We start from the raw sequence: 19,271 nt of genomic DNA, 5'->3' as shown, positions 1-19,271 counted from the left end.
GCATGCGCAGAGCGCCCTTCCGAGACCTGCGGCGCCTCGAGACGCGGCCGCTTCGCACGCGCCGGAGCGCGCGCCAAGGCGCATGCGCGGGGCCCGCGGGGTGCCGAGGCTCCGCGCGTGCGCGCGGCCGGGGTGGGGCGGTTAGCTCGAGGCCGCGGCCGCCAGCCCCCCACCGGAAGCCGGTTACCTCACTTCGGCGAGTGCTCGCGGCAGCCCGCGCCCCCTCCGAGCAATAACTGCACCCGCCGCCGCCGGCCCGGGCCCGCACCCGCCTCCCGCCCCGCTCCCTCCCGGTGTCTGCGCCCCCACCCGCCCTCCGCATGTTGAGCGTAGCCCGTCCAGGGCCGCCAGGACTCACCGGTGTTCCAGACACAAAACCCAAGTGGTCAAGGGTTCAAGTTTCCCAAGCTTTATTTATTGCCAAAAGATGGGGCAGCCCTCGCCCGCGGCCGAGTCGCCTGCCCCGCCCCTCCCCTCCCCTCGAAGCTTCGTGCCGTCTGTGTACCATCCAGTGCTGGAGTCTGTGTTTTGTTTTCTGGTTGATTATAAATATTTACTGCATACTCTGGGTTGCTCCGAGTTTTCTCTGGGGACCCAGGTGCACAGAGGCCTTTCGGGGGGGAGGGGATCAGGCCACCCTGGCACTGCACTCTGGAGCCGGGGTCCCCGGGCCGAGCAGAGAAGGGCCTGCGGAGTTTTGGGGAGGCCAGGTCACCACCGAGAGCACAGATATCCCGCATGGCCAGAGGCCCGGGAGGCGCAGGGCTCCACCCGCACCCCCAGCAAGACCTGCAGACCCGGGCCAGCCCCTCCACTGTGGGGTCCGCAAAGGTCCCCGACTCAGGCTCAGACCTCCCACCTGCCAGCACGTCCTGCCACCCACAGTTCCCAAACACCCCTCACAACCACAGCTCAAATCCACCTGTTTTATTTTTTCTTAAAAAAAAAGAAAAAAAAGAAAAAAAAAGGGAACCAACCCAACAACAAAAACAAGGCAGCCGCCCAGCTCCCCTGGGCACGGGGCCTGCGTCTTGCTCGGCAAGCCTGCTCGTCACGCCTGGCTCGCTGCGGCTGTGGTTGGTGTGAACACGTCACCAGGTGTGGGAGGCGCTAACAAGTGGCAGAGTAAAAAGAGGAGTCGGGGCAGGCGAGAACCAGTAGTCTCAAGGTAAAGTGCATGGCGAAGGCTGGCACGAAGGCTGGCACGGGGCCGCGCCGGGCCCTCTCCCGCCTCCCCTGGCCGGGGGAGGGGCTCAGCACAGGATTGCAGTCCGCAGGAGGCGGTGGCCACCAGCCACGAGGGGGGGGCCGGACCCCAGTCTGTGCTGTCCCCCCGCCACAGCCCTCCAGAACCCCCTGGCTTCCAGAGGGGCAGTCAGCATGAAGGGTGCGGCGGTGGCCTTCCTGGGCGCTGGGCGGCGGGCCAGCAGTCGGCAGGAAGACGGAGCAGGACCTGGCCGGGGCTCCTGGAGATGGGCTGAGACCAGGGCAGAAGGTGGGTCACTTTTGGGCCAACACAAGGCCCTGCCTCCCAGGAAGTGGGCCCGCCTTAGGGCCCCCAGAGGGTGGGGAAACTGAGGCCTGGTCCCGCAGGGCTGCCGGACGCCTCAGGAGGCCAGGGAGGGCTGCTCTGTCTCAGGGGGCCACCCCGGGAATCGCTGGCTGCCTGGTGGGATTAAACACCACCCATCTGCCACAGAACCGGGCCTCCCTCCAGAGAGTCCTACCCTGCCTGGCTGGTTCTGATGCTGGCAGATAAATTTTGGGGGCCGTTTCCAGAGGCAGCTCCCTGGGAGAGGACGTGGCTGAAGAGGGATTGCAGCCTGAGACCCCCACCTGACTGCTCACATTCTGAGCAGGGGATGGCGTCTCCAGCGCCTCTGGGGCCCAGTCACCCTTTGTGGACCAGGGCAGTCAGGGAGGAAGAAGCAGTGGGGGAGATGACAGGCTGCATCAGAGCCCAGCCCCTCGCGGCCCACCCAACCTCCCCCCACCCAGCCGCCTCTGACACCAGCCTCCCCTTGTACCCAGCAGCCTCAGTTTTGCAAGACAGGCTGCCAGCTTGAAGGGCCCTCCTCCTGCACACATGCCCCCCCCCCCCCGCCGTGAGTGACCAGTGTCCTACCGGACGTGACCTCTTCCTCCTCCAACCCAGACCCCAGTGTTGGTCAGCACAGGCCGTGACGGTGACACAGCCCCGCAGGGCAACCCCCACGGCACACCCCCCCGCACGCCTCCGGTCCCTGCTGCGTCCCACCTGCGGACGGCCACGCTCACTGCTGCTTGCAGGCCGACAGCCGGCGGATCTTGCTGCTGGCCGAGCAGGCCTTGCGGGCAGGGTTCGAGGCGGCACTGGCCCGGCGCTCCGCCCTCAACCTGGCGCTCAGCTGGGCTGACTCGGTGCCATTCACACACACGGCCTTGGGTGGGCCTCGGCTCGGCACGCTCCGCCCGGCCTCCTCCTCCGGGACCTGTCCTAGGAGGGAGAGCGCAAGCGTGTGCTGCCTGGGGGTCCCAGACCAACACACCCCCAGCGCCCCTGCCTGCCCGGGTCCAGGGCCCCTCCACCACCTGTCCCACCTGACCTGCCCGGTCCTGCCCACAGGGCCCTCACCCAGGGAGCGGGAGGGCTGGCCTTCCAGCTGGCCCGGGGCGGGGCCCAGCCCCCGCGCACCTGCCCATTTAGGTGTGAGCGCGGCCCTACACCCAGGTGGGCGGGAACTCAGTGGAGGTCCAGGGGCCTGGGGCCCGAGCCTCAGCTCTCTCACCTGTGCAAAGCCCAGACCTCGCAGGGCCCCGTGGGACTGGGAGGGGCTAGGCTCGGATCAGGCGTCCGGACTCGACACCTCTGCCACAGCAGCCCGCCCAGGCCCTCCACGTCCGGCACAGAGAGGCCGGCACACACCCTGGCCGCGCCCCGTCCCCTGCTGCGTGGGCTGCCAGCCCGCACTGGCTCCCAGGGGCCACCTGCCCCGCCGTGCGCCCGCTGAGGCGTGGGCGGGGACCGGGGTGTGGGCAGCCCACGCAGCGCGTGGCGCCCCCTGCTCCCATGGCTGTCGCTGGGAAACGGCCCCCGGCTGCCTCGAGCCCATCTCCTCTGCACACGGAGCCCTGTCTCCGCCAACAGCATCTGGTGTCTGACTCAGCCTCTGGACCTTGCCGGGAACCCGCACAGAAAGCACCTCAGGTCAGGAGTGCGCACGGGGGGTGGGGGGCGTGGCAGGTGCCTGCTCTGCTGGGGGAGGGGACCCCTGAGGGGCCAAGCACGGACCCCCTGCACAGACCACCCGGGGCCCAGCCTCTGGCACAGGGACCACGGTCGGAGGGTGGCTGGCGGGCATGGGCTCTGCCCCACCTGCCCTCAAGATACTGGGGCCCCGGGCCCCAACCCACCAACACCTGGCCCGAGGCCCAGCACCGGCCCACAGGGTGGGCGGCAGGACCCGGGACAGACCAGGGACCCAGGTGGGCAGCTGCGAGCCTCTAAACGCACCCACACGACGGGCCAGCTCCAGCCCCAGCACGGCCCACAAGCAGGTCAGCGAGACGCAGCTGCCCCACCCCCGGACGCGACGGTCCCCACGTCGGGTGTGGGGACGTTCCCGGCTCAGGGATGTGGCTCAGGCCCAGAGAGCCGCCCTTGGACGAGCCCTCCCCCACCCCGGAAGAGCAGCGCCAAGCCTGAAGGGATGGCGTGTGGTCAGAGCCCAGCAGGGTCCGCGCTCGGCCTGCCAGCGAGGGTCACACCCAGGCACCCGTCCCAGGGCCCCAGTGCCCGAGAGGCAAGACACCTCATTCCTATCCTGTGGGGGGGGTGGAGGCTCCAGGAGGCCTGACTCTGGACTGGACTGTGGCCACGGTTCCCAGGGCAGGGGTACCACCCCTGACCCCAGGGCCCCTCGGGGAACAGCGGCAGCCAGACGCCGGGGGCCCCAGAGGCCTGAGGGCGCCCCCAGCAGCGTGGGTGCACCGGCCGCCCTGCACACGCTTCTTTCCACAACAGACACCTAGGCCCTGGCTGGCAGACCGGGAAGAAGAAACACGACCGCACGCGCTCAGCGGGGCAGACCTTTATGCCGGGGCCTGCAGGACCAGCCCCGGGACCGCACAGACCCCGACCCGGCCTCCCTCAGACCCCGGGCGGGGGCGGCAGGGGCAGGGGGGCCGCACTACAGGAGGGCCTGGGCTCTGCCCACAGCCCCTCGGCAGCCCTGGCCTCAGCGTCCTCTCCAGAAAGGGCTGAGCACTGGCTCTCCTGCAGGCCTCTCTCTCTAAGCCCTGCCTCAGACGCCTCCTCGCCACCTGGGGAAGAAGGCCACGCGTCAGCAGGGCGGCCGGCGCCAGGAGGGCCACCGGACCCTCGGGCCAGGGGCAGGGCCTCCCTGACGTCCCGCCCGCCGGCCGCCGGGGCCTCACCGGGCACCGTGAAGTCCTGAGTGTAGATGATGTCGTCCTCGATATCGAAGAGCTCGTCGTCCGGGTCATCGGCACAGCCGTGCAGGTCCTCCAGGTAGGGCACCACCGTCATGCCACGCCAGCGGTCCTTGCAGTCCGCGCTCGGGGGGATGGGCACCGGCGCCTCGGCCGGCGGGTGCTTCTTCCGGAACCAGCTGCGGAAGCTGGAGGGTCAACGGGGGCCGGGGGCTTGCCGGCTCCCCACGCGGGCCCTGCCCCAATTAATTCCCTCTGAGAACCACGTGGGGCAGGGGAGGGAGGAGAGCACCAAGGGGAGAGGCTGAGCCAGCAAGACCCCGCCCCCTGCACTAGCTCCCGCCACGTGGACCCGCAGCGGCCCCCCGCGGGCCTCACCTGTGCTGCCGGATCTGCTGTATGGAAAAGCGCTTGGCCGGCTCGTATTCCAGCATCCCTGCCGGGGAGACCAGCAGCGGGTGCGGGGCTCAGCGTGGGCAGAGGCCCCGCCCCTGCCTGGGAGAGGTGGGGACGCGCGTGTGTGAGCAGAGCCCCTCCCCCGCGGGCCTGGCCCAGCACGGGGGCTGCCGGCCGGACACTGTGACGCGAGGTCGCCAAGACGGAGACCAGAGCAGGCTGGACGCAGGACAGAGAGCCCACCCCAGTGACCTTGAACCTGTCCAGACATCCCAGGAAGACAACACACAGGTCACAGTGCCCACCCGGCTCTGGCCAGTGAAGCCGCTGACCGGCCATCCTAGCCAGGACCCCAAAGCCTCCTGAGGCAGCAGCAGGAGAAACGGAAGCCTCGAGGCTGACACCACGGACATGCGTGCGAAGGCCTTCTGCCCGGCACGTAGACACTGAGAACGGGCAAGGCCAACCTGCAGGCCACACACCTCGGGCTGGCCCAGGGCGGCGCCCCCACCCCCAAGGCCGCAGGGGGCCCAGAGCACGCAGTTCCCACCCTCTTCCCGCGGGAGGACTGACTGAGACTCAGGAGGTGACGGGCGGCAAGGCCTCGTGCAGCACCTCTTGGAGGTGGCTTTGTTCCCAGAGCTCAGAGAGCTGAGCGTCTGAGCAGAGCGGGAGAGGAGGAGAGCTCACGGTCATGGCCTCGCTGCAGGAGGCCAGGGCCAGCTTGTGCTCCAGAGGCTCACGGGGGCGGCGGCCTGCCTGCCCAGTGGGCAGGAGGAGCCTCCAGGAGGAGCGCTCGGTGGTGCAAAGGCCCTGAGGCAGGCTGGGCGGAGGACGTGAGGACGGGATGCTCTGCCTGGATCTGGGGACAGGGACACGGGTGCCCTCTGCCATCTTGCAGGCCCAACGTGGGGCTGTCCCGAGCGTTTACGGGGGGGAGGGCCGCAGCGGGTCACTGTCTGCATCACTAGAGCAGAGACAGCTCCGCACAGACAGAACTTCGCCCCGTCAGCCCCCAGCAAGTGAAGGGGAGTCCAAAACACTGGCTCACTGTCTGCAACGGTCCTTGATGGAACTGGGGGAGGTGCGGGGGACATGCTCTGGACGACCCCGAGGAGGGGGCCCACGCGTCTCCGTGGGGCGCGCAGGCCGGCAGGGCTGGGTCTGAGCTGGCCGGCCCATCGCCTCCTGCCTGCTGGCTCCTCCCACTGTCCAAGACCACCCCGGGCGGGTAGCGCGCCCAGGGCCCGGCTGCCTGGGAGCATCCTGGGGCGGCTGGCCGTGCTGGCCCGCACAGGGACGGGGCTCGGGCCGCAGGGCACTGGAAACGCGGTGGCCCAGCTCTGTCTCACCTCCTCTAACAAACCACAGAACCGCGGGTCCCAGCTCTCAGGAGGCCCGGGAGCCATGCAGGACGGACATGCCTCTCAGCCGTGCAGCACAGCAAGGCCGGGCGCCGGCCCGGCACCGCTCAGCCAAGGCTCACGGCAGGTGCACAGAGCCGGGCGCTGTGCGCAGGCACCCAGGACAGCGCTGGCACAGAGGGCGGCACCCTGGACGAGCTGTGTCATCAAAACTAACTCCAGCCAAGCCCCGGGACGCCCACACCTGGACTGCGGACCGCCCGCCGTGCACCCACAGTGCCACCTGCTGTGCAGCCCGGGAACCGCAGCAGGAAGCGGCCCCGCAGGAGATCCCCGCTCCGCAGCCGGCCGGGGGGCCCCACTGTTACTTCACTGTGGGATGGAGGATCAGCACCGGGTGGCACGAAGGCCCAAGACAGGTGGTGGAGCTCCAAGGAGCCAGCAGCCCCTCCCAGGCCCTACCCCCACGGCGTTCCACGCCCAACCAGGCCCTGCCCACCCCGGCATGGGCGGCAGGCTGCGCAGAGAAGGCCCAGCGGCGGCCGCCGCCAGCCCACCCGCGCCCCCCGCCCCCCCACACCTGCCTGCCTCGAGGGCCTCACCTTTGAGCAGGTCTGAGAGTGGGGGCCCACAGTCCCCTGGGATGGTGTAATCCCCCTTCCCGATGTTCTCAAAGAGCTTGTAGATGTTGTCCCCCTCGAACGGGTACAGGCCGGTCGTGATGTTGTACCTGCGGCCCCGGGGAGGACAGAGCAGTCAGGAGGGCCTGCCTCGCAGCCCCAGCCTGCGGCCCGCCCGGCCCGGAAGCCTCGACCACCCCCACCTGCAGGGACTGGTACTTGGCGCGGGGAAGGCTCTGGAACAGATGGTGGGGTGGCTCACCAGGGAGAGACAGAGAGCCACCAGACCGTGCACTCCGACAGGCGTCAGGGCACGGGAGTCAGCTCCCAGTAAAACAACGAGAAGCGCACGCCCGCAGCTGTGCGCACAGGGGGCTACAGCGTGAACGCGCCTCGGGCGGGAGAGGCTTCCAGAGAACACAGGCCTACTCAGGGCTGCCTGCACCCACGGAGGGACAGAGGGCCGGGCGGCGGTGTCCGGGGGGCAGGGGACGGGGACGGCTGCGGCCGCGCACCCCTGGCGCCCTGCAGTGTCTGAGAATTCTCAGCCCGAGGGGTCAGGACAGAAACACGGGCCCCGCCAGCGACTGTGCCGACTGTGGGAAGCAGTGCGAGAGACCAGCACAAGCCTGAGGGGGGCGGGGGGGGGGGGCCGAGGGCCGGTCCCAGGGCGCGTCCCCCCACTCGCAGGGGCTCCTGACCCCGGCTCCGTACCTCCCCAGCCTCAGGGGGTGTCAGCAGCTGGGGGACCCGCCAGGAGGGGCAGAGGGAGGCAGCCCGGAGCCCAGATGGGGTGCCTGGGGCCGGGGCGGGTGAGGGAGGACCCCCAGGGCACTTACAGCGTGACCCCAGCGGACCAGATGTCCACCTTGAAGCCGGAGAAGGTGTCCAGGCCGTTGGCGATCTCAGGTGGCTGGAACGCAGGGGAGCCCTGGCTGGTCCGGCACGTGTCGTCCTCGGCAAATGGGTGCAGGGCCTGCGGCGGTGCCAGGTGGCCCTCAGGGCGCGGCGACGGGGGCCAGGACCCCACCCGGGGGCGCGGGGGCACCTACCTCGGCCACGCCCAGGTCAGAGATCTTGAGCGTGCCGCCCGTGGTGAGCAGCAGGTTGCCAGGCTTGATGTCCTTGTGCACGATGCCCTGGCTGTGCAGGTACTCCAAGCCGTCCACCAGCTGGCGGAAGTACCTGCGGGCGACGCCTCCGTGACCCCCCACCCAGGGCTGGGCACCTGGGCCGCCTGCCCCCCGCCCCCCAGCCTGGGCAACCCAGGGGCCATGCTGTCACCCCAGCCTCTGTGGCCTGGACACAGCCCCGCTGCGCACCCGAGTCCCCCCTGGGGCCAGGGCCCAGGCCCACCCACTGACCCCACTCCCCTCACACCGCAGGCCAGCCGGTCCTACAGCACCTACTGGGCGTTGGGGGTTGACTCCCCAGGAGAACTAGGCAGCAGGGGCCGCCCGGGCCGCGGGCAGGGGCTCCCCCAGCACGGGAGGCCCCAAGCCTCGCAGGGCAGGGAGGCGGCAGACGCCGAGCCGGGGGCGGGGCGGGGCGCCTACCCGTGGGCCTGGCACACGGGGAAGCGCTTCTCGGGCACGCTGTCCAGCATCTCCTGCATGCCGCACACGCAATACTCCATCACCATGTACGTGCGGCTGCGCTAAGGAAAGCACACGCGGCAGAGACCCCGCCCCAGACGGGCCCGGGGAGCAGACAGGTGCTGGGGCTGAAGGCTGCCCTAGTGCCACGCGCCGGAGATCCCGGAGGGATCACAGGCGCTGCAGAAGCTCCGGGGGTTGTTCCACACCCCAAGCAGGAGCTCAAGGACCGGCCCAGCCCCCAAGGGAGCCAGGGAGGGGCGTGCGGGCCCTGCGGGGAGACGGCGCGAGGGGGGGTGCGGCGGCAGGGGCAAGGCTGCAGAGCAGGGGCCAGGGGCCCAGGGCCAGGCTGACGCCCCAGCTGCACGTCCACACGGAGGGGCAGCCCCGAGACTGGGGTACCGAGGAGCCCGTCACCCTGTGCCCAGTGCGTCGGCGACAGGCCGCTCTGTGACACGGGCCCCGCAGCAGGACCTCGGGCCCCTCCACGCCGCTGCTCAGAGCCGCAGCCCGGGGGGGAGGGCGAAGGCCGGGGGACTCCCAGGGCACCTTCCTGCGGTGACACACCTCCCACCCCACCCGCCGTGCGCCTGCCACAGGCCAGACCGCCTTGTGACACGACGGCTGGGGCACACGACCCCCCGAACAGAAGCCAGGCACGTGTCCTCGCTCCAGGGACCGGGCCGACCGCAGGGCCCCAGCTCCACACGCCAGCGGGAGGTCGAAGCAGAGACCCGTGCGCGGGCCCCCAGGTCGGGGGCCCCCAGGGAGCCCTCAGCACCCCGAGCCCGGAGAGGATATATCTTCTGCTTCTCCTCGTTATACAGCACGTCCACCAGCTGGATGACGTTTCTGTGCCGCAGCCTCCTCAGCAGCTGGATTTCCCTGAACAGAGAGGACGGGCATCAACCGACGCCCCGGCCCCCGGGCACCGTGGGGAGGGCGCCACCGGAGCCAGCAGCTCCGCACAGCGACAGGCGGGCCCAGGCGCGTCCCCGAGCCCCGGGGGCTTCCACGGGGCGAGGCTACCAGGCGCCACCCCCACGTTGCAGCTGAAGCTGCACAGAGACCACAGCGAGGACGGCGCAGGGACGGCAGGAGTGCGGGCGGGAGCTGGGGCTCCGGCCAGGTCTCCACACCCCCTGCAGCCTCCTCTGGGACTGAAGCCCAGGTGGCTTCAGGAGGACCCCATACAGGAGCCGGGGGGCCGTCGGCCGCTCCGCAGGAGGCTGAACGGTCACTCACTGACCCAGCACCTCCACTCAGGACACGTACCCGGGGGGACCGAGAACACAGCAACCCGCACACGCGTGCTCACAGCGACACGTCCAGAGGAGCCCAAGGGTGGACACAACGCTAGTGTCCTTCCACACACGGCAGCACCACTCAGCTGTGCGAAAGACAGAAGCCCTGACGCGCGCCACCACGTGGAGGGACCCCGAGGACACGAGGCCCAGGGAGAGACGCAGACACAGGAGGACACACGGGGTGACTCCACGGACGGGAAACGTCCAGAACAGGCAGCTCCACAGGCACGGGGAGTGGGTTCCTGGCTGTCAGGGACTGAGGAGGGGACGGGGGGGGGGGTGACAGCTGATGGGAACGCGCTTCTTTTTGGGGTGATGGAATGTCCTGGAAATAGACAAAGATGACGGTTGCTATCAAGACAGTAAATCCCACCAGACTGCAGGCTATGGGAGTAATACATCAATAAAGATATTTTAAAAGTCCTCACCAGGAAGCCCAAGAATGAAACACAAGAGCAGCTGGGCAGGTGAGGGCCCCTGACCGCGTAAGACTCGCGTCCCATCCCTCCCACCGTCCACGTCCCGTGAGAAGGTTGCCTATTCCAGGAAGCCTTTCCTGACCACACCCCCGCCTCGCACATGAGTGCGAGCCATTGTCCTGCAGACCACGTGGCCTCCCTAGGGCAGGTCCTCCTGCCATGCAGACCCCCCCCCCCCACCCCCGGCTCCGCACCCACACAGCCTCTGAGGGGAGGAGGCCCCGGAAACAGCGTTTGTGTGTAGCCCTCCTCCCCAGACCACGGGAGGCCACCAACGTGCAGGACGAAACACAGCGTCACAGCTGCTTCCCGCGAGCTCGCGGACAGCTCCGCGGCCGCCAGAGGGTCCCGGCCCGCGTCTCCCCCGTGCTCCCTGACCTCGTGACCTGAGGTCTGGGACACGGCACACATTTCAGTACGCACCTCCGTGGGAGGGAGGGGAGGAGACGCACAGACGCTGGGTCACCCAGGTTTACACCACCTGACCGTTGGGATTTATCCTGGGGTCCAGTGTGAGCAGGGATCACACTCAATGTTCCCCCAGAGAAATCACAGACAGCAGCTCTGCCCGGGCCCGGTGACGTCGGGGTGTCCTGACGCCCCCCACCCCGCGCACACCCGTCGTGACCACCACAGACGTCCCCAGGTGTGCCCAGGTGTCCCCGGGGGCGAGACGGCCCGAGGAGAGTCCTGCTGGCCTCTGGCAGGTCCTCCCTGAGCCTCCCCAGCTCAGGGCCCAGGCCGGCCTCCCGGATCCCACTCGCTCGCCCACTGCGACATCGGACACGTCAGGCCCCGGGCGGGGGTGCCGCCCGTGGGGGCTCAGGCGCCCCTCAGACCTGTCGGGAGTGGCACTGTGCCCGCAGGCGCCCGTCCCCTCCAGCACCCACCCCCGCCCGCCTGGGTCGCCCCGCAGCGCCGACTCCCGCGGCCAGAGCTCAGCGCGGCGGCTCAGGGACCCCCGCCTGCCGGGGAGCCCCGCTTCTCTCCACCCGCTTCTCTCCACCCTGGGCCGCCCCAAACAGACGCCTCTGTCGTGACAGTGGTGACCAGGCCAGCAGCCTTTGGGGTCCCTGCCTGGACGGAGCACAGAGTCACTCCCCGCAGGGGTTCCAGGGGCAGGGCGGGTCCGGCGCCCCTCAGAGGCCAGGGTGGCATCCGCATCCACCCAGCCAGCCACGTACCTGCTAAGCTACCTGGCCAGCAAGGGTGCCTGCCGCGTGGCCTGCAGCCCAGCGGGGAAGGGCATTACGTGGGGGCGAGCTTGGCCGAGAGCTCGCAGGCCGGCCGGGGGTGGGGGTGGGGGTGGGGACGGAGGGAGGGCCCCGTGCAGACCCCTACTCCTTGCCGCCCCAGGAAGCCTGCCCCGGGCACCTCTCCTCTCTTCTCCGTCCGAAGAGACACTACAGGGGCTTTCAGTGTGACTAAGGACACGTGTGCAGACCAGCAGGCCCCTCCTGCCTGGGGCCACCAGGAGGCCACCTGGGGGCAGGGAGGCAGGCCGGAGGGCTGACAGCTGGGCTTCCAGCAGCGTCTGCCAGAGCGTGGACACAGCCTCCAAACTCGGACACCGCCAACAACACGCGTGGTGGCTCCGGGAGCGGGGACCCCGCGGCAGGTCCAGGGCCACCGGGGAGCTCACCCAGGCCTTCTGAGGCGGGGCCCAGCATGCTGTGCAGACACCCGGGGCCTGGAGCCACCTCCCAGGGCGGGCCTCCCCTCTGCCCACTGCCTCTGGGGCCAAACGTCTCCTCAGTTAATGCGGAGGACCTCAGCCCCAGGCAGACGGCACCCCCGCACCCCTCCCTCCACGATCAAACGGCTCACCCTCCTACTACGGACGTCAGTCAAGCCAGCTCTGAAAGGAGGTCCCCACGCCGCAGCCACCTGGGCTGACCCGCCGGGGGTGCGTCGGAGCGCGCGTGTGTTCGATTAACTGTGATCAGAGCCGCCTGGGGAGACGTGTGAGTCCCGTTCTCGACACCGGGGAAGTGGCCACACGTCAAACGCTGAGAGGACAGTCACACGCCCACAGGCAGCACGGAGACGTGCGCTCCGAACTGGTAAAAGGGGGCACGCGGGGGGACCCCCGAGACAGGCACCGCAGAGACTGGGAGACGGAGGACCTCCTAACACCTCCTCTGTGTTCTCCGCCTCCTCCAAGTCCCACCACTGACCAGAGAAAGAGAAAACAGTGTTTAAAGAAAGGAAAAGCCAGGCGCTCAGCCAGGATGCAGGAAGTGAAGGGAGAGGAAGCCGAGCTTCCGGCCCGGCCGCAGCGGCTCAGGGCGGGAGGCGCAGGGACCCGCCCGCGGTGCCACCCAAGCAGAGTGCCCTGCTGGGCAGACGCGCTGGCCACCCGCGAGGGGCACGGGAGAGCCCGGGTCCTAGGGCCGCTGGGGCTCTCGGAGGACTGGCAGGGAGCTGCCCCTGTGGGCACGGCCACCTCACGCCCTCCCGACGGGCACAGCACGGGGGCCGGTCCAGAGAGCAGGGGAGGGGCGACGGCCGCTTCGGCCGAGGGACCCTGAGCAAGACCCCCTCACCCCTGGGCCCCTCTGCTGATGCTTCTAATCACACGGCAAGAGACCCTCGGGGACCCAGGAGAGACGAAGAGGAGGAGAAATTCACGAGAAGTGCACTTCAACACAGACACTCGCTCACGCCACTTCCCAGCAGCACGATTCCTGATGGGCACCAAGCGGGGACAACCCGAATGTCCACTGACGGGTGGGCGGCATACACCTACCTTGCCCATCTACACACAGGAGCATCCCTCAGCCACGAAAACGGGTGAAGCCCTGACGCGCGCTACCACATGGAGGGACCCTGAGGACACGAGGCTCAGGGAGAGACGCAGACACAGGAGGACACACGGGGGGTGACTCCACGGATGGGAAACGTCCAGAACAGGCAGAGCCACAGACACAGAGAGGGGGTTCCTGGCTGTCAGGAGCTGGGGGTGACTGCTGATGGGGACAGGGTTCCTACTGGGGTGATGGAATGTTCTGGAATTAGAGGTGATGGTTGCACACTCTGTGAAAGTACGAAATGCCACTGCTACCTGTTAATACTTGAATTTTATGTCATGTAAATTATATCTCATTGAAGCTGTTAAAAAGGGGCGTCTCTGGTGGTCCAGGGGTAAAGAATCTGTCCTGCAATCCAGGGGACTCGGGTTGGATCCCTGGTCAGGCAACTAAGATCCCACGTGCCACGGAGCAACTAAGCCCACACGCCACAACTACTGAGCCCATGCGCCACAACTACTGAGCCCATGCGCTTCAACCAGAGAAGAGAAAAACCCGCAGGCCACAACTAGAGAGAGCCCACACGCTGCAGCGAAGAGCTCACATGCCACAACGAAGACCCGACACAGCCAAAAAAGAAAGACACCAGCCATTAAAAGAACAAATCGCCAGGGACACGCGACAAAGCGCAGCTCTGGCTGGGATTCCCGACACGCTCTTGGGTGAGGAGGCAGGGCCCGGCCCGGGGGGCGCCCCAAAGGCCCCTGAGCTCCCACCGCGTCTCAGAGTCACCCCCCGGCCAGGGAAGGACCAGACAGCGAGGCTGCCAGGACGTTCAGTGCGGGGCGCCCCGGTGGAGCAGCCATGCCTTGTCAGCCGCCCGTCTAGCCTCACGGCAGAATCCTTCCCATTAAGGGAGCTGGGGGGCAGGTGCCCCAGCAGGTGTCCGGACCCGGCAGAGGCCACTTGGGACAGCAACGAAGGCCAGCAAATTCCAGGCTCTGCTGCTGGACGCGCTAAAGCCCCAACCACTCACCCCCAGGTCCCAGTGCCCGCCAGTCACCGCGGAGCGGGCCCAGCCCGGCCTGCCCTGGCCAAGGGACTGGCGCCGGCCTGCCGGGCCCCAGCCACCCAAGCAGGCACACCAGGAACGCACATGAGGAAGGAGGCTGGCAGGGCCCTGGGCCGCCCGGCGACGGCTCTGCACAGCGCACCGAGGGCACAGACCCCACCCAGGCTCACGGAGGGGCCGCGGTGGGGTGGGAGCAAGCGTATTGCCCCGGCCGACGTACACTGTCAAACGGCTGGTGCAAAAGCCCACGACGCACAGTATCTTGTGACAGGAGAGAATCCCGTGAGCTAGGCCCATCTGCCACCTGCCCTCCCGGGGCGTCACGTCAAAGGACTATGCCCGCGTCTGCACAGGCATGCAACACTGCGGCTGCCCCCGGCCAAGGAGGCACCAGGGTGGCCTCTGCTGCCGACCAGGAAAACAAGCAGCTGCAACTAACTGTTGAAAGTGATCCTCTGGGGAGTGTAATTTTTCAGTAAACAGCATTCAGATAAAGAGAGCACACCACCGAGAGGCTCAAAGGGAGTGCGGCAGAAGCGTTAGTAGTAAAACGATGAGTACTTTCTTTTTTATCTCTTGATCCTTTTCAGAACTTTCCTGTTTTACAATAAAAACAAATTAGTCTTTGAGAGCAAAAGGGGGACACACACAGACCCACAGCAGCCCTCGTGGGAGGAGCCGCAGGAGGGGAGGACGGCCTTCATCACAAACTGGACACTTGAGGAGAAACCTTCCATCCCAACTGGAGCTGGAGGACTCCTGAGGCTTGTTTGCAAAGTTCCGGACACTTCACTCCAAGAGAAGAGTCTGGAATTGAGTTTATTAAGTCTGCCCAAGACAAAGGAGCCTTTTTTCCCTGCAGCTGCCTGGCAGCAAGGCTGACCCAGAAGCCTGGATCTCTGGGCCTGGGAGTGGACACCCAGGCCCTCACTGGAGCCCAGTGCCGCATCTTCTCCAACCTCCAACCCACAGCGCTTTGTTAGGACTCAGGACGAGGGGACGGGGTGCATCCGAGCTGGGTGCACCCCCTCACGGCGCCCAAGGAAAGCGGCGCAGTGGGCTCTAGCCCACAGCCGCACACGCTGCCAACGGCAGGTGCGCCGCAGGACCTCCGCCCCCTGCCCTGTAGCTGTGACATCCCGTGCTGACGGCCAGGCCCGCTCTGGACCAACTACTCTGCCTCCTGGGCCTCAGTTTCCTCTCCAGTTCTTCTGATGGACACTGTCTCCACAGCGTCTGGGTCCATGGCTGACCGCTCAGGGAGCCAGGACGGGGAGCCAGCACGCTGCGGTCCTCCAGTGGGGTAGCAGAGCACAAGTGAACCCTCTGGGCAGTGAACGTCCTCTAACTTGACCTTGGACGTATGCATTTGCGTGTGGGGAGGGGCTTTATCACGTGTACACTGTCTCTTGGTAGAGGAGGGCACCTGCCCCCCCACACACACCTCTCCTCCGTCGCAGGCTGGGGCATCTGCAGATGTTCTGGAAGCCACTCGGCTCTGTGGCCCCCAGCCCACACCCCTGGACGCGTGCACTCCCTAAAGTCCCCGGGATGGCCAGCAGGGTGGCCTTGGGCGGCTCTAGCCAGACAGACCAATTGGTGCTGGAAGCCAGCCTGGCCCCTTGGACGGACTCTGGAACCCCTCCTACCTCGGGGTGCTACTCCCAGGAGGCTGGGGCTGGGCGCCGCGGCAGCACGCACAGAGCGCCAGCAGCTGGACACCTCCACGGAGCTGAGCCAGGTCCATCCGGGAGGGCTGGTCCAGGCCAGAGCCCAGCTCCCCGTTCCCGGGACGGATCTGCGGACGAGGCCGAAGAGGAGCCAGGAGGACGAGGACCAGCCCTGGAGAGCAGGCGCGGGTGGGGCCCTTCCCGGGCGCAGCCTGCAGGGCGCAGGAGCCCACCGCCCCCCCCCCCCCCCCCCCCCCCGCTGGAGCAGCAACCAGCGAGCAGCCCGAGGGCCCCACCTCCCCCACGTACGTCTGGCTCAACGACAGAACGTGACTCAGAAGCAAGGGGTGGGGACCTGATCAGAGGTGTGGCCTCGCTTGGCCCACGGGAGGGCACAGGCTGCCCCCTGGCCTGTCTCCCGCAGGACACCGGTGGCCTCCGCCCAACAGCCACCTGGCAGGTGCGAGGCGGGCCTCCGCCGGGGATCCACAGCGGGGGCACCGACTGCAGTCGTGGGGGCTGAGCGCCTTGCGCCCCGAGGTCACCACCCCAGGGGTCCCAGAGCACGTCCACACAGCCGGGCAGCGCGCGGTCAAACGGCGGGAGGAGGGGGGGCCGGGAGGAGCGGGGCACGTGAATCCGGGAGCAGCACTCCCAGGACCGGCCAAGGTCACCCGCCGGTCCTGCCGCCTGGCCCCACAGATAAACCCCTCGGCTCGGGCAGGGCGGGGTCAGCCCCGGCAGGGGCGATAAGGAGGGGTGCCCCCTCCTGAGCCCAGCAGCAGGCCTGCAGACAAGGCTGCCACCGTCCTGGCGGGGGGCGGGGGTCCTGCACACAGACCCCAGCGTGTCTGGGATGTCGCGGGGCCGACAGGCACCTGAAGAAAGCCGTATAAAGTTTTCGGGGACACAAACCCAGCCCCTTCTCAGGAGTCACCGCGCCTGCGAGTCACGGATGTGTCCTGTGTGACACCCCAGGCGACAGAGACAGGCCGAAGCCCCCGCCCCCCCCCCCCCCCACCGCTGACTGAGAAGCCGGCGCAAACAATTATTTTTGGCAACCGCAGGGTGCCCCTCCAACGGGATACACAAATCGCGTGTCCCGGCCCTCGCAACAGCCCCACGCTGCGCGCAAAGCCGCCGGCGGCGGGCAGGGCCCTTTCGGAGCCCAGCTGCTCACAGCCCGACCAAAGCCGGCCGCTTCCGGGCACCGCAGCCCTCCCGGCAGCGGCGAGGGCGGAGGGGCCCGAGCGCACAGGACACCCGGCCGCGCCGCGCCGGCCGGCCTCCCCCCCCCCACCCCCGAGCGCCCCAGCGGGTGCCCCCCACCTCCGCGGCCGCTCGGCTCCGGCGCTGAAGGGAGGGGAGCGAGGGGGGGAGCGAGGGAGGGGAGCAGGGGGCGCCCGGCGGGTCGCGCCCCCAGCCAGGAAGCCCGCACTTACTTCTTCACGTTGGCCTCGCCGTTGGGGATGCGCCGCAGCTTCTTCTTCTTGAGGATCTTGACGGCCCTCCTGCACAGCGTCTCCGAGTCCAGCACCTCCTTCACTTTGCCGTACGAGCCCTCCCCCAGCAGGTCCCCCATCAGGTACTTGCCAATGAGCTTGGCGCGCTTGCGGCGGGGCTGGTAGATGACCTCGGTGGAGTCGATGCGGTGGATGAACGTGTCCATCCCCACCGACAGCAGCTCGCCCTCGGTGAACACGCCCAGCTGCTGCGGCTCCGCCACCTCCATCCTGGACCCCAGGCCCGCGACGCCCGCCGGCGGCCCCGCGGCCCCTCTGCCAACTTCGCGGCGAGCGGCTCTCCCTTGAAGTCCCCCCCACCCCAAATTCCCTTCTCCCAAAGTCAAAGTCAACAAAACGGCAAAAAAACAACAGACGAAGAAAAGCGAAGGAAAGGAAAACCCTCCTTGAAAAAGAAACGATTGTACTGAACGTGAGTTCAGGGGGCGCGCCTGGTCCGGAGCCCGGGCGCCCGGGCGTGCGCAGCGTCCCGACTTCGGGGGCCGCCCGGCCTCGCAGCTCCGGGGCGGGCCGACGCGTCCACGGGGGCCCTCGGGAAGGCCGGCGGGGCCGGGAAGTGCTAGGTCATCCTCCAGGGACTTCAGACCCTCGAACGATCGCCGACGAGGCCGGGCCGAGGCTTCCCCGCGCCGTCCATTACCAGCGGCCCATGGCGCGCGCCCGGGGCCCCGCGCAGGCCGGCCCCGGGGCCCCCAGAGCTGGGCGGGCGGGCTTCGCCGGGGGCCGGGCGCGCCGCTCGGGGGCGTCGCCCGCCGTCCGCGCCGTCCGGGGCGCCCGGGACGCCGGCAGGTGCGCGTCCGGAGCGCGCGGGGCACCTCCGTCCGGCCCGGCCGGCTCCCGCCAGCGCCGGGGCGGCCCGGGGGCCGCCGGCCGCAGAGAGCAAGCCCCGTCCGAGCCGGCCGCCGCCCGGGCGCCCGCACACCGGCCCGGGACCCCGAGCGGCCGCGCGGGCCCGGCGGGCACCCCTCCGCAAACGGCAGCCCGCGCTCGCTCTCCGCCCGAACGCCGTCGGCCGCGGGGCGCGCGGGACTCCCGGCGGCCGAGGCGGCGCAGGCCGCAAGCCCCGGGCCGGGCTTCCCGAGGCCGCCGGGGCCCGGGCGGCACGTCCCCCGCCGCGGCCGCCGCGCGCGTGGAGCAGGCGGGGCGGCGCGGGGGCCCAGCCCATGCAAGGCGGCCGCGCTGCCGGCCGGCGCCCGCCGCCGCTGCCGCCGCGCCCCGCCTCACTCGCGGGCGCCCCGGGCCGCCTCCCCCTTCCGCGCCCGACACGCCGCCGCCATCTTGTTTACCTCCTCCCCCCCCTCCCCGCGCCGCCGCGCCGCCGCACGCCCGCCGCGGGCCCGCCCCTCGCGGCGCCGGCGTGCACGCCCGTTGGCCGAGCGTGCCGGCCCCGCCCCCGCGACGAGCCCCGCCGCCGCCACCGCCCATTGGGCCGTTTGGACCTGGGCGGGCGCCCGAGCGGGGATTGGTGGGCGCCCGGCCCCGCCCCAGGGGTGGATACTGATCGCTCATTGGTCCTCCGAGGCGCCCGTCAAGGGGAGGGGGCGGGAAGCAGGCGCGGGGAGGTGAGGCCGCTGCGCTGATGCGGGAGTGGTGGTGGGCGGGGGTCCGAGGTCGCGAGCGCGGACCGCCTCCTCGGACCCTCTGGGGCCCGAGGGCAGCCCGCGCGGGCCGGAACGCGGCTCTGGGGCCCTGGTGGGCGCCCGCCAGGGCCCCTCCCCCGAAACCCCGTTCGAGGAGAGGTCGAGGGTCGAAAAGTAGCCGAAAGTGGCCCGTTCGAGGCAAAAAGCATCTCTCGGGCCGGATGGGGAGAGAAGTGCGCTGGACTGTTTCTGCCCCAAAGAAACTCACAGGTTGAAGCTCAGAACCCCGCTGGGATGGTGCCAGCAAAGCGCTTTGGATGAAACACAAACCAGAGTGAGCAAATTACTGTGGCTTGAGGAAGTTGAAAATACCTCCAGGCCTGTGGGGTTTTTTTAACCTTTCTGTTTTTTATCACTTGATTCCTTTTTTTTTCTCTTATACATTTATTTATTTATTGGCTGCTTTGGGTCTTGGTTGCTGCGT

At 68.8% G+C, this 19,271-nt stretch overlaps 1 protein-coding gene across 10 annotated transcripts; it reads right to left on the bottom strand.

The window, feature by feature from the left end:
• Positions 1-406: 406 nt before the first annotated feature.
• Positions 407-18,009, bottom strand: STK11 (serine/threonine kinase 11). Of its 10 annotated transcripts, XR_009049291.1 has the most exons (12): positions 17,127-18,006; positions 9,208-9,291; positions 8,368-8,457; positions 7,864-7,996; positions 7,651-7,787; positions 7,015-7,047; positions 6,794-6,921; positions 4,810-4,867; positions 4,417-4,610; positions 2,258-2,471; positions 978-1,477; positions 407-687 (listed from the first exon to the last, which is right to left on the bottom strand). XR_009049291.1 is itself a non-coding variant. In XM_057710479.1 (11 exons), the coding sequence occupies exons 1-11, from the start codon at positions 17,414-17,416 to the stop codon at positions 1,111-1,113; spliced, it is 1,728 nt and encodes a 575-aa protein (XP_057566462.1). In that variant the 5' UTR covers positions 17,417-18,006; the 3' UTR covers positions 913-1,110. The 10 variants fall into 10 exon arrangements, 4 of the variants coding, with proteins under 4 accessions (XP_057566462.1, XP_057566463.1, XP_057566465.1 ...); XM_057710479.1 differs by lacking the exon at positions 407-687 and having other exon boundaries at positions 913-1,477; XM_057710482.1 differs by lacking the exon at positions 407-687 and having other exon boundaries at positions 1,339-1,477; positions 2,258-2,476; positions 17,127-18,001.
• Positions 18,010-19,271: the final 1,262 nt, after the last annotated feature.

Source organism: Hippopotamus amphibius, chromosome 15, assembly GCF_030028045.1.
Source record: "Hippopotamus amphibius kiboko isolate mHipAmp2 chromosome 15, mHipAmp2.hap2, whole genome shotgun sequence".
In the NCBI taxonomy this organism is placed as follows: Eukaryota; Metazoa; Chordata; class Mammalia; order Artiodactyla; family Hippopotamidae; genus Hippopotamus; species Hippopotamus amphibius.
This window is presented reverse-complemented; position numbering and strand designations above follow the sequence as displayed.